Here is a 13,722-nt window from a genome sequence, read left to right as displayed (position 1 = left end):
TGGAGTCAGGAATGAGGGGATGGTGTGGAATTAAGGATGAGTGGGTGGTGCGCAGTAAGGGGTGGGAATGTCCTGGTTGTGGCCAGGACAGGGTTAATTTCTGCAGCAGCTGCGAGGGGCAGGGCCAGGACCCCCAGGTCCTTCTGTCCCGTTTGTTCTCAGCATTGTTCCCGTTTTCCATCTCGTTGCTGTTCCCAGTAAATTCTCTCCTCCTTGCTGCCCTTTGTGTCCCCCTGGGTTAGGGCGTGGTTCAGGGGTCTTGGGGCAGGGGGCACCGAACTCAGGACCCCATCTCAGAGTTATTGACTCATGAAAGGGAAATTAAAAGATCAAAGACTCCCCCGTGTCCCCCTACCCTCAACTGTTCCAGGTGAATTCCCAGGCACAACATGCAAATGACGATGCTCCTGCTCCTCCAGGTGTGTCCCACCTGAGTCAGGATCAGCCCCGGGTGCTCCAGTTCTGCCACTCCCTGGGGCATGGGGGATTTGGGGGGATTTGTGGAGGAATTTCAGGTGATTTGGGGTAATTTGTGGATGAATTTAAGGTAATTTTGGGTGGTGATGGGGTAATTTGGGGAAAGATTCAGAAATATTTCAAGGTGATTTTGGGGCCATCTTGAGGCGACTTGACAGATTTTTGGAGGTGATTTTGGCTTCATTTGGAGGTAATTTTCGGGGTTATTTGGTTTGAGGGATTTTTGTGTGGTCCTGGGGATGATTCTGGGGAGATGTTTGGGGTGATTTTGGAGGTGCCACTCAGTCCTGAGGTGATGCTGACCCCCAGCACTGGCCAGATAGTCACAACTGTCACCTGAGCCAGGACCTGCCTCACCTGGACCGCACCCTGGCTTTATTAAATCCTTGGTTTGTCTTTTTTCCCCATTTTTTTTCTTCCCCAGAAACACCTAACGGGCTGAGGCTGGAGCATCCAAGTCTGAGGGATCTGGGGATCACCTCCCACACCTGGGCAGGTCCCTCACCTGGACCCTGCTGGAGCCACTTCAATCACTTCACACATTCAGCAGAATTAGCAAAATCTTTGCTTTTCTCCCCAAAACACGCAGCAATGTCCCCTCCTTCTCCCACCCCCAAGTTATTCCTTTATCTTCCAATTTTCCATAATTAAATCTGGATCTGGAATTCTTGATGACCTTAGGAGATCACTTCACACCTGCACACACCTGGAGGCAACACCTGTCCCAGGTAAGTGAACACCTGGTGCCTCAGAGCTCCAGCAGTGGAGCATCCTGTCCATGCCAGGAGTCACCTGGGGGTGAGGCTGCCAGGTAAGCACACCTGGGGGCTCTCTAGAGGATTTCCAGGTGCTCAGGGCGGCTTGAGCCGCCTGGGGGTTCCCAACAACACCTGGGGGTTCCCAGATCTCTGCTGTGTCCTTGTGCTGGGAGTGGAGGGTGTCCAGGTGTGCTGAGAGGCTGCAGGTGCTCCTCACCTGTCCCTCACGTGGCCCCCTATTTCAGGATGATGTGGTAGCTGTCGTTGGTTTCAGCTGCAAAGGAAGCCAAGGTCAGCTCGCAACAGGTGAGGGAAGGTGGGGGGTGGGGAGATCTGACCCAGGTGTGGCCCTAACACAGAGCCCCAGGTACTCACACACCTTTCATGGTGTCCAGGACGAAGCAGGACTCATCCTGGAAGTTCTGGATCATCTGAAAAAACCCCAAACACCAACTTAGGGCTTTCTGGGAAGGGTTTGGGTTCCAAAGGCCTGCAGGTGCCCAGGTGGGAGCTCAGGTGGGAGCTTTGGAAGCACCAGCCAAAAAGATTTTATTCCTTCCTTGGGTCCTTTCCAACACCTGCCCAGGTGATCCCTGGTGTTCCCCCAGGTGAAACTCCCAGGAGATCCCTCCTGGAGCCCTTCCCTCCTTCCCAGGTGTGTGAGGATCCCTCCTGGAGTCCTTCCCTCCTTCCCAGGTGTGCCCCAGGTGTGTGGGGATCCCTCCTGGAGCCCTTCCCTCCTTCCCAGGTGTGTGGGGATCCCTCCTGGAGTCCTTCCCTCCTTCCCAGGTGTGCCCCAGGTGTGTGGGGATCCCTCCTGGAGCCCTTCCCTCCTTCACAGGTGTGTGAGGATCCCTCCTGGAGCCCTTCCCTCCTTCCCAGGTTTCTCCCAGGTGTGCCTGTGGCCAGGTGGGCACTACCTCGTCGCTGACCAGCACGTGGATGCCGGTGGGTCCCTGTTTGTAAATCTGCTGGATCTGCTGGGCGGGGACACGGAAAAGCTGTGCCAGCTTCTCGGAGAGCTCGGCTGCCGTCAGCTCCTCCAGGTACACAGCGTGGTACACTGAGGGGACAGCACACCTCGCACCTGCACAGGTGTGCCCATACCTCTCACCTGCCCAGGTGTGCCCCCACCTGTCCAGGTGTGCCTCCAAACGTCACACCTGCCCAGGTGTATCCCCACACCCCTAGGGCTGTGCTCAGCTGTGCCTCAGAACAGGGCCTTGCCTGTCACCTGTATCCTGTGCAGGATTTACACACGTGGCCCAAAGATCTCCCAGGATCACCTCAGCAGCCCCACCTGGGCTGTTCCAGGTGAGGTTCACTCCAAGCAGGGTGGGAATGTTGGAAATTGGGAATGCTGGAAATTTAGAATGCTGGGAATGGGAATGCTGGGAATTGGGAATGCTGGGAATTGGGAATGCTGAGCTCCTACCCAGCCATCCCCCATGTACTGAGGGAAGCACTTGGATTCCCACAGGTGTTCCCAATTCTGGCTTTGCACAGGCGAGGTGCCAACACCTGTGAGGTGGCACAGAGGGAAATCTGGGCTTGGGGCATTTTTTGGCACCTTGGCCTGAGGGGAGTGAGCAGGACCCCCAGGTGTACAGAGAGCCCAGGTGAGCTCTGTGCTCACACCTGGGGACACAGGTCAAGGCACAGGTGAGGAGGGATCAGGTGGGGGAGGAGCCCATGTCAGAGCACAGGTGATCTCAGGAGGGGGTGAAGGATGGGGCCATTGGACACTGAGCACCTGTGGGTGGGTACTCTGCTGGAAATGGCTGCCAGCATATCCCTGTTTGCTGAGCCCCCCCAGGTGTGATCCCTGCTCCCCCAGGTGTGATCCCCAGGTATGATCCCTGTTCCCCAGGTGTGATCCTGGATTCCCAATCCTCCCAGATGTGATCCCTGCTCCCCCAGGTGTGACCCCTCACCAAAGAAGGTTCCAGCGCTGCCATCGCCGTCCTCGTGCTCATGCTGGGGGTCCCTCACCTGCTGGGACTCCTGGCACACGTAGATGGTCAGGCGGGGCCGCACCATCCTGTGACAGGTGAGGGTCACCTGGGGTTCCACCCCTGCCAGGTGTCCTCAGGAGGAGCAAGAGAGCCCATCCCAGAGGAAAACCCTTGTGGCTGTCCCCACCTGGCTGAGCCCCAGGGGTAGCCTTTGGGACAGGTGACCCTGGCTCAGTGGGGACAGGTGATCTTGGCTCAGCTCTCTCTGGTGCCATGGACAGGAATTCCCACCTGCCTACCCCTGGAACACCCTCCCCTGTCCAGGTCAGGTACCTGGGATGCTCCCCAGACATTCCCACCTGGACTCTCTGTCCCTCCCAGTCTTCCAAAATGCTCCAGGTGTGTTAAACCTGGGGCAAAGTGTGAGCAACAGCCCCGTTTCGGGAACTGTCTGGGCAGGTAACTCCACCTGTGTGGGTCACAGATGGGGATAGCTCCTGGATCAACAGGAGTACAGGAGTTCCTGTGACTCCAATCCTGGACTCCCAAAGTAAAATAATTCCTGATTCCTAATTCCTGACTCCTCTCTCGCACCCAAAGTTCCTCTAAATTCCTGACTTGGATGGGAAAAGGCAGGGTCAGGTGAGTCCCAGCCCCTCCCAGGTGAGTCCCTGCCCCGTACCTGCCCTTGAGGGCATTGAAGAGCCGGATGCCATCAGCAGGGCCACAGATCTGGATCACGTCCTCACGTGTCAGCTTCAGCAAATCAGCTCCTGCAACCCCAAATCCACCCCAATTCACCCCAAATTCACCCCAAATTGATCCCAAATTCATCCCAAACTCATCCCAAATTCACCCAAATTCCATCCCAAACTCACCCAAATTTCTCCTCCCTCTGCCCAGAATTGGTGTTTTTCACCTGGTTTTCCCCAAAATCAGCCTTTTCCCACCTTTGCTTTCCCCCAGGTTATAATTTTTTGACTTTGTTTTCCCATACTCAGCATTTTTAAACTTTTTTTTCCCCCTACAATCACCACTTTCCATCTTTGCTTTCTCCAAATCTGTTTTCCCGCTCAGTTTTCCCAAAAATCATCACTCTTCACCCCTCCCCCCCCAGTCACCAATCCTCACTTTCACTTTCCCCCAAATCAGCAATTTTCAGCCCAATTTTCCCCAAATTCACCATTTTCCCCCCGTTTCCCCCCTACAACAGCATTTTTCTTGGTTATCCCAAACTTGGCATTTTCCAGCTTTTTCCCCCCAGATCAGCAATTTTTTGCTTTGTTTTTCCCCAAATTGCCATTTTCTGAGTTTGCTTTACACCAAATCAGCATTTTTCACCTCTGTTTCCCACAAAATCAGGGTTTTTTACCTTAATTTTGCCATAATTGGCATTTTTCATCTTTGTTTTCCCCAAAATTAGCATTTTTCACCTTTTGTTTCCTCCCAAAATCGCCATTTTTCAGTTTCATTTTCCTTAAAATCAGCACTTGCCAGCCCGTTTTTGTCTGAATTCAAGATTTTCTACCTCTGTTTTCCCCAAAACTGGCATTTTAAAATTTGTTTTCCCCAAAATGGGCATTTTCAGCTGGTTTTCCCCAAAATTAGCTTTTTCCCCCAAACTCCATTTCTCAGCTTTGTTGTCCCCGGATCATCCATTTTCACCTCCTTTTCCCAAAATTTCCATTTCCAGCTCCATTTCCCCTAAAATCAGCCCCTCCTGTGTTACCTGTGCCAGGTGAGAGGTGGTGACCTGGCCCAGGTGAGAGGTGGTGACCTGGCCAGGTGAGGGGCAGAACTCACCTGAGAAGTTCCTGAAGAGCCGTGAGAAGGTGGAGAAGCGGTTGCGGTGCAGCCACTGCTGCGCCTCCTGCGGGCTCCAGGTGGGCAGCAGCGTCTGGGGGGACACAGGTGCTGCCAGGTGACCTGGCTGGCCAGGTGAGGGAGGTGCAAGTGTTTGCACTTGGGTAGGGGCACAGGTGAGCTTGGAGGGGGAGGTGGGGGGGGAGGTCAGCACAGGTGTGAAATGAACCCCTGAGCAGGTGGGATGAGGTGATGAGCTCAGAGGTGACCTGGAGATGTTTCCAGGTGAGGTGGAAGTGTCTCCACTGAGGCTCAGGTGAACTCAGGGGAGGTCAGCACAGGTGTGAATCCCCCCAGGTGGGATGAGGTGATGACCTGGAGATGTTTCCAGGTGAGGTGGAAGTGTCTCCACTGAGGCTCAGGTGAGCTCAGGGGAGGTCAGCACAGGTGTGAATCCCCCCAGGTGGGATGAGGTGATGACCTGGAGATGTTTCCAGGTGAGGTGGAAGTGTCTCCACTGAGGCTCAGGTGAGCTCAGGGGAGGTCAGCACAGGTGTGAATCCCCCCAGGCGGGCACAGAAGGGTCGTGACCTTCCAGGTGTGTGCAGGTGACCCAAATGTTTCCCTGGGAACCCCCCCAGGTGTATTGGGCAGGTACTCACGTCAGTCAGGGGTGCAGGGGGGTCGGGCTGGTGGCTCGGGGACCCACTGCTGGGGACACAGGAACACGATCACTGGGATACTGGGGACAAAGGGCCACTAGGGGCACTGGGGCACTTGGAGCACTGGGGATACTGGGGACACTGGGGATACTGGGGACAGGGGGGTGTTGGGGGCACTGGGGACACTGCGGACAGAGGGACACGCGTCACTGGGGTACTGGGGATACCGGAGGCACTGGGGGCACTAGGGACACTGGAACTGGACAGTGGGATCACTGGGTACTGGGATACCTGTCCACAGTGTACTGGAGTCACTGGGACAATACTGGGGATCCTGTCACTGGGACACTGGGGTCACTCTCCCAGTGGGACACTGGTGACACTGCCACTGGATGGCACTGGGGTAATACTGGGGTCACTGGGATGGCACTGGGTCATTACTGGGGTTGCTGGGATGGCACTGGGTTGGCACTGGGGTCACTGGGATGGCACTGGGGTGATACTGGGATGGCACTGCTGTCACATGGATTGCATTGGGACGGTACTGGGTGTCACTGGGATGGCACCGGTACCCTCCCTGCTCTGAGCCCAGGCCCCACAGTCCCAATGCCCAAGTGTCCCCAGTCCCTCCAATCCCATTTGTTCCAGTTCCAGTCCCCCCAGTCCCAGTCCTAGTCCCAGTGCCCCCATTCCCCCCAGTCCCAGTCTCAGTCCCTCCAGTCCCAGTCCCCTCAGTGTCCCCAGTGCCAGTGCCCCCAGTCCCAGTCCTAGTCCTCCCAGCCCCAGTGCTCCCAGTCCCCACAATGTCCCCAGTCCCATTCATCCCAGTCCCATTCCCCTCAGTCCTAGTTCCAGTGCACCCCAGTTTCCCCAGTCCCAGTCCCAGTTCCCCCAGTCCCAGTCCCAGTCCCAGTCCCAGTTCCCCCAGTCCCAGTTCCAGTTCCCCAGTCCCAGTTCCAGTTGCACTCACCCATCCCCCAGGGAGAAGCCGCTGTGGGCACTGTTGAAGCCGGGCGAGGGCGCGCTGGGCACGTAGGTGACCTCGGGCCAGGGCGAGCACTGTGGGCACAGCAGGTGAGCACAGGTGTACCTGGGCACACCTGCACACACACCTGGGCACACCTTCACATACCTGCACACACACCTGGGCACACACCTGGGAACACACCTGCACACACATCTGGGGACACCTGGGCACACACCTGGGAACACCTGCACACACACCTGGGCGCACACCTGGGCACACACACCTCGGCACACCTCCACATACACACCTACAACCATGCACACACCTGGGCACACCTGCAGACACACACCTGCAGCCCTGCAAACACCTGCACACACACCCCTGGACTGTACCTGCACACACACCCCTGCAGCCATGCACACACCTGGGGCTGTGCCTGCACACACACACCTGCACACATCTGGACTGTACCTGCACACAGCTGCACTGCATACACCTGAAACCACGCACACACCTGGGATTGCACACCTGCACACAGCTGGACACACCTACACTACACACACACAGCTGCACACACCTGCTCATGCCTGACACACACACCTTCAACCCCACACACCTGGCCCTGCACACACCTGCCCAGCTCAGGTCAGTAATGTCCCCAAAGCCCTTTTACAGGTACAAAAACACCTTCTCTGCCCCCAGGCAGGTATGAACACCTGGAGCAAAGCTCTCCCAGTGTACAGCCCTCCTCCCTGGCAGCCAGGTGAGCTCACCTCAGTGAGGATGGTGGTCTCGTACGAGGGCTGGTACTTCTCCTTCTCGTGGGGCGTTCGCTTCTCCATCTTCTCCCGATCTGTCTTCTGCTTCCGGTCGGCTCCTTTGGGCTGGGAAGGGATAGGCCAGGACAGGTGTGTGGGAAACACACAGGTGACCCTGGTTTCACAGGTGACTCAGCCCTCTTGGTGCTTGACAGAAGGAAAAGGAGCAGTTCTGGGAGAAACTTGTCCTGAGGGCCTCGGCAGGGACAGGGGTTGTGGCCACCTGAATACACCTGTAACCCCCGGAGTACGCCTGTAACCACCTAAAGACACCTGTAATCTTCTGAATACACCTGTAACCACCTGAATACACCTGTAACCCCCTGAGTACACCTGTAACCACCTAAAGACACCTGTAATCTTCTGAAAACACCTGTAACCACCTGAATACACCTGTAATCTTCTGAGTACACCTGTAATCCTCTGAATACACGTGTAACCCGAATACACCTGTAACCCCCTGAGTACACCTGTAAACTCCTGAGTGCACCTGCTACCTCTCTGCACACACCTGTTACTACTCTGCACACACCTGTATGTCCCTGAATACACCTGAGCTGTGTCTTCCCCATCATCAGGGTAGGAGATGGGATTTTGCACCTGGACACGATATCACAGGGTTGGCCTTGACTTCATCACACCTTGAATACCTGGGCCCCTTCTCCACCCAGAATTGGGGGGATTTCACTCTAATCCCATGGCAAGCACTGATGTGGAACCTTCACAGGTATCCAGGTGTTCCTCCTTGCAGATCCCTGAAGAAATTCCCTTAAATTTGGCTGTATCTGCACTCACAGGTGAAGGAATTTGGCCCAGGTGGACCAGGGGAGGGCAGAGCAGGACCCCAAACCCCACTGACCACCCCTAAGATGAACAGGTGAGAAAAGAGGAGCCAAGGTGAAATTGTAGAGTGATCACAGGTGGAGTCACGGGCATGCTGAGGTGTGACCACACCCGCCCATCACCTGCACCACCAGGCTGAGGCTGGGAGGTTCCAGAGGCACCAGCAGCCCCCAGTAAGAACTAGGACAGACTCCCAGGTGAGTGCAGGTGGGAGGGGCTCACAGGTACCTTGAACACCTTGATCTGGCAGCTGGCAGAGTGCAGGTGCTCTGTGTACTCGCCGCTCTCGTTCTCCCTGAAGGTGTCGATCTGCACGCGGAAGGGAACGCCCTTCTCGCCGCCGTGCTTGCGCAGCGTGAACTCTGTGCTGATGCAGTGCACCTGGGGACAGGTGAGCGTCCTGTGGGGCACCACTACCAGCCTGGGCACTGCCCACATGATAGGCACAGCCTGAAGCAGAGCCAGGAACCGTGGGGAAGCACCTGGGATCACCTGTCCCCCGCCTGGATGTGGGGCAGAGCCCACCTGTCCTCACCTGGATGTGGGACAGAGCCCCCTGTCCCTCACCTGGATGTGGGACACTGCCCACCTGTCCCTCACCTGGATGTGGGACAGAGCCCCCTGTCCCTCACCTGGATGTGGGACACTGCCCACCTGTCCCTCACCTGGATATGGGACACTGCCCACCTGTCCCCTACCTGGATGAAGACTGAAGTTCTCTTGGCCGGGTCCCATAGGAACTCCACCGTGTTGAGCTGGGTCGGGTTTGCGCGGGGGTCGATGATCCCCACAGACATTGGGATATCTGTGGGAGGAACAGGTGAGGCCCACCTGGGAACCCCCACCTGCCCCAGCCAGGTGAGACTCACCTATGTCCAGGATCCTGTCCCCAGGTCTGTTCCACCTCCAGCCCTCCAGCTGCTGGTGCTCTGTGTACTGCAGCCGCCGGTCATGGAAAACCACCCGGAAGATGCTCTGAGGATGGGGAAATGTCACCTGGAGCTGCCCTGCCACACCTGGCCAGGTGTGCAGACCTTCCCTGTGCCAAAAAGGAGCAAAGGGAGCCACCCTCCCCCCACAAACAGGTATATCCCCCACTCAGCTGCAGGGCCCTGGAAAGCATCTGGCTGGGATGGGCACACCTGGCCAGGTGTGTAGGGTTGTACCTGTGCTCTCTGCTCACCTTGACCAGCTTCCCGTTGATCTCGGGCAGCTCCCCCAGTTTCCTGTTGTCCAACATCCGGATCTCGTAGGATTGACCTGGGGGCAGGAGAGCACCTGAGGCTTTCTGTCTCCTGTACCTGTCACCTGAGCTCCTCGTTCACTTAGGATCCCACCAACCCAGAGCTTCCAGCTGTACCTGAAAGCAGCAGGTACAGCCTGAATTTGTAACTCCCATCCTGCAGAGCTGTCCAGCACTGACCTGTACACATACACCTTACACACACCTGTACACATACACCTTACACACACCCGTACAGATACACCTTACACACGCACGTACAGATACACCTGTACACATACATCTTACACACATCTGGAACCACCCTGTGCACACCTGTGATCCTCTGCACACATCTGTTACCACCTTCCCACACCTTACCCTGGTGATCCCCCCAGGTGACTCATGCTGCACCTGGGCAGACCACAGCCAGGTGAAGGCACTGCCACTTCCCATTTCCCAACAGGAAAGCCCCAGAAATTGGCAATTTCCTCTGGGAAGAGACTTCCACAGGCGGAACCTTCCTGTTCAGGTGGTTCCTGGAGGTACCTGTGCAGGACACGTGTGGGCTCACCTTGGTTGAGGTAGGTGAGGGTCTCATCGTGCAGTTTGACCGCGGGGGAGGTGGCGGCGCACAGGACGTACTGGAAGGGCAGCAGCTTGTCCTGGTTCTCCGGCGGCAAACTGGACTCCTCCTGCTTGAAGATGGGCAGAGCCAGGACATCGCTGCGGAGACAGGAGAGTCACCTGAGACAGGTGAGCCAAGGGCTGGGGAACAGAGTCAGGGATGCCTTCATTCTCACCTGGGGGAAGAGCCCCACCAGAAACCTGGCTCTGCTTCTGGACCCTGCCTGAGGCCAGGTGTGCCCTGAGCATCTGTCCTCAGGTGCCCCCCACTCACCTGAAATGCACCTGTGGCCATCTGAATACACCTGTAAACACCTGGGGCACACCTGTACACCTGGGGTACACCTGTAAGCACCTGGGGCATACCTGTACACCTGGGGTACACCTGTACATCTGAGATACACCTGTAAGCACGTGGGGTACACCTGTAAACACCTGGGGTGCACCTCTACACCTGGGGCATACCTGTAAGTACCTGGGGCACACCTGTACACCTGGGGCATACCTGTAAGCACGTGGGGTACACCTGTCAGCACTCCTAATCTTGACTCCATCCACAATTCCAAATGTAACTTCACCCCTGCTCCTTCCCTACTCCAACCACAGCTCCTGCTCAACTGCACCCCAAATCCATCCCTACTGCATCCCAGCTCCATCCCAAATCAATCCCTACTGCACCACAGCTCCAGCCCAACTGAATCCCAAATCCATCCCTACTGAATCCCAAATCCATCCCTACTGCATCCCAGCTCCAGCCCAAATCAATCCCTACTGCACCACAGCTCCAGCCCAACTGAATCCCAAATCCATCCCTACTGCACCACAGCTCCAGCCCAACTGAATCCCAAATCCATCCCTACTGCATCCCAAATCCATCCCTACTGCATCCCAAATCCATCCCAACTGAATCCCAAATCCATCCCTACTGCATCCCAAATCCATCCCAACTGAATCCCAAATCCATCCCTACTGCATCCCAAATCCATCCCAACTGAATCCCAAATCCATCCCTACTGCACCACAGCTCCAGCCCAACTGAATCCCAAATCCATCCCTACTGCACCACAGCTCCAGCCCAACTGAATCCCAAATCCATCCCTACTGCATCCCAAATCCATCCCTACTGCATCCCAAATCCATCCCAACTGAATCCCAAATCCATCCCTACTGCATCCCAAATCCATCCCTACTGCATCCCAAATCCATCCCAACTGAATCCCAAATCCATCCCTACTGCATCCCAAATCCACCCCTACTGCATCCCAGCTCCATCCCAACTGAATCCCAAATCCACCCCTACTGCATCCCAAATCCACCCCTACTCCATCCCAAATCCATCCCTACTGCATCCCAGCTCCATCTTAACTGAATCCCAAATCCATCCCTACTGCATCCCAGCTCCATCCCAACTGAATCCCAAATCCATCCCTACTGCATCCCAAATCCACCCCTACTCCATCCCAAATCCATCCCTACTGCATCCCAAATCCATCCCAACTGCATCCCAAATCCACCCCTACTGCATCCCAAATCCATCCCTACTGCATCCCAAATCCATCCCAACTGAATCCCAAATCCACCCCTACTGCATCCCAAATCCACCCCTACTGCATCCCAAATCCATCCCCGCTCCAAACATACTCTGTGCTTTACTTCAGCCACAATTCCAACTATGTCTCCCCCTACTCCATCCCTACTCCTTCCCAACTCCATTCCAGCTCCAATCCCAACGCCCCCATTTCCCCCTTGTTGCACCAACCTTGGCACATTTTGGGGTTCCCCAAGCCCCTGGCACCCCTGCAATTTTGGGGATGCCCAGAGATTTTGGGATCCCTCCCAGAGATTCTGGGGACCTCACAAGGTTTTGGAGTCCCACCAGAGATTCTGGGGACCCCTGGAGGTTTTGGAGACCCCACCAGGGATTTGAGATCCCTCATGGAGAGCCTAGGGAACTGCCAGGATTCTGGGGACCCCTGGAGATTTTGCGGTTTCCCTTGGGGATTTTGGGGGCCCATGGAGATTTCAGGGTGCTTCTGGAGATTCTGGGGTCCCCTCCTGCTGCAGGTGCTGCCCAACGCCTTCAACCTCCAGCTCATTTCAGGGCCCCCCACACCCCACACGGCTCCCGCGTTCCCCGGTATGGAAGTTTTGGGGTGCCCTGTCAGTTTTAGGATCCCCGGTACCTCATGCTGTAGGCGCCAGCGCCGAGCTCCTGCCCGATCCCCGACAGGCTGGCGTCGAAATCCTGCACCAGCCCCGACTCGATCACCTCATCCGCCAGCGGCAGCTTCAGTGCCCACGCCATGGCCCCCGGGGCACCCCAAAAACGGGTCACCCCCAAAAACGGGGGTCGTCACGGTCACCCCCAAGAAAACGGGGTTGTTGTGCTCACTCCAAAAACTGGGGGCCTTGGGGACACCCCAAAAATGGGGGCTCAGGGGCTACTCAAAAATGGGGGTGTCTTGGGGACACGACAAAAGTGGGGGTTTGGGGCACCTGCAAACACGGGGGTCGTTGGGGCCACTCCAAAAAGGGGTTTGCAGGGGTACCCCCAAAACCAGGGGGCCTCACCCCAAAACAAGGTCTTCAGTGTCACCACAAAAACGGGGTTCCTCAAAGTCACCCCCAACCCAGGGGCTCCTAGGGGGCACCTCAACACCTCCCCGTTTTCTGGGGGTACCAAAGCCCCCAAAACCTCTTGAGGACTCTGTCCTGCGGTGACTGATTTGGGAACCCCCAAAACCTGCAACCACAGGGGAATGAACCCCCAAAACCCAACGCTACCCCCGAAGCTGCACCCCCACCCTCGGAGCGCCTCAAAGGGAACACCTCGGGGTGCCCCCAAACCCCAAAACCCGAGAGGCGGCAACCCCGGGGGGCCCCGAGTTCTACGGACCAATCCCAAAGACTGCACCCCCAAAATCCTACACTCCCCTGCAAAGGCTGTGCCTCTCAGGGACCGCCAAAATCCTGTACTCCCCTCCAGAGGCTGCACCAGCGGGATCCCCCCAAAATCCTACACTTCCCTCCAAGGGCTGTGTCCCCCGGGGACCCCCCCAAATCCTACACCGCCCTGGGCACTGCCTCCGGCAAAGACCCCTCGGTCCGGGCAGGGACGCCCCAGTTCTGGCTGAGACCCCCCAATCCCGGCTGGGACCCCCTTATCTGAGCCCGCCCGCCCCAGTCCGGCCCGGCCCCTCCCCCGCTCCGGGCCGGGACCCCCAAACGAGCCGCTCCGCCAAGATGGAGGCGGCGGCCCCGCCCCCGGCGGCGGGAGGGAGGCCACGCCCCTCCGCCGAACTCAGCCAATGGGACCGGGCCGTGCCACCTGATGGACAGCCACAGTAACCAATAGAAAGCGCTGTGTCGGGCAGGCCGCTCGGGGATTGGCTGGGGGGGTGTGGCCGCGGCGGCGCGCGGCGCCGTGTGGCGCCTCTCGCGAGGCCGTAGGTTCGAGTCCCGCTCCCGCCGCAGGCGTGCGCCGAGCTGCGCCTCACGGGGGCGGCTGAGAAGGAGGAAGGATTCCCCCGCCCCCGCAAATCTTGAAAAAAGGGGAAAGGAAAAGAAAAAAGAAAAATACTGTTTATTTC

General features: G+C 57.0%; 1 protein-coding gene across 4 annotated transcripts; it reads right to left on the bottom strand.

Annotated features, from left to right (window-relative positions):
• Positions 1-1,136: 1,136 nt before the first annotated feature.
• TFCP2 (transcription factor CP2) lies at positions 1,137-12,521 on the bottom strand. 4 transcript variants are annotated; one of them, XM_062510951.1, is made up of 15 exons: positions 12,316-12,521; positions 10,080-10,231; positions 9,467-9,543; positions 9,153-9,258; positions 8,982-9,088; positions 8,512-8,664; positions 7,396-7,506; positions 6,626-6,714; positions 5,652-5,704; positions 4,994-5,116; positions 3,873-3,963; positions 3,170-3,276; positions 2,156-2,298; positions 1,615-1,666; positions 1,137-1,509 (listed from the first exon to the last, which is right to left on the bottom strand). In XM_062510951.1, the coding sequence occupies exons 1-15, from the start codon at positions 12,435-12,437 to the stop codon at positions 1,472-1,474; spliced, it is 1,524 nt and encodes a 507-aa protein (XP_062366935.1). In that variant the 5' UTR covers positions 12,438-12,521; the 3' UTR covers positions 1,137-1,471. The 4 variants fall into 4 exon arrangements, with proteins under 4 accessions (XP_062366935.1, XP_062366936.1, XP_062366937.1 ...); XM_062510952.1 differs by having other exon boundaries at positions 4,994-5,087; positions 5,656-5,704; XM_062510953.1 differs by having other exon boundaries at positions 4,994-5,087; positions 5,656-5,701.
• Positions 12,522-13,722: the final 1,201 nt, after the last annotated feature.

The sequence above is a fragment of the Cinclus cinclus genome, chromosome 30, assembly GCF_963662255.1.
Source record: "Cinclus cinclus chromosome 30, bCinCin1.1, whole genome shotgun sequence".
Taxonomy (NCBI): Eukaryota; Metazoa; Chordata; class Aves; order Passeriformes; family Cinclidae; genus Cinclus; species Cinclus cinclus.
Note: the sequence above shows the minus strand (reverse complement) of the source record. Positions and strands in the feature narration are given on the sequence as shown.

What these genes read in the sequence shown, in the direction of transcription:
- TFCP2 (XM_062510951.1), bottom strand. Translation starts at nt 12,437, where the DNA reads ATGGCGTGGGCACTGAAGCTGCCGCTGGCGGATGAGGTGATCGAGTCG. An exon ending in GCCAGATCAAGGTGTTCAAG is followed by an intron (nt 7,507 to 8,511) that starts GTACCTGTGAGC and finishes ATCCCTTCCCAG; the next exon opens with CCCAAAGGAGCCGACCGGAA. An exon ending in TTCAATGCCCTCAAGGGCAG is followed by an intron (nt 3,277 to 3,872) that starts GTACGGGGCAGG and finishes CACCTGTCACAG; the next exon opens with GATGGTGCGGCCCCGCCTGA.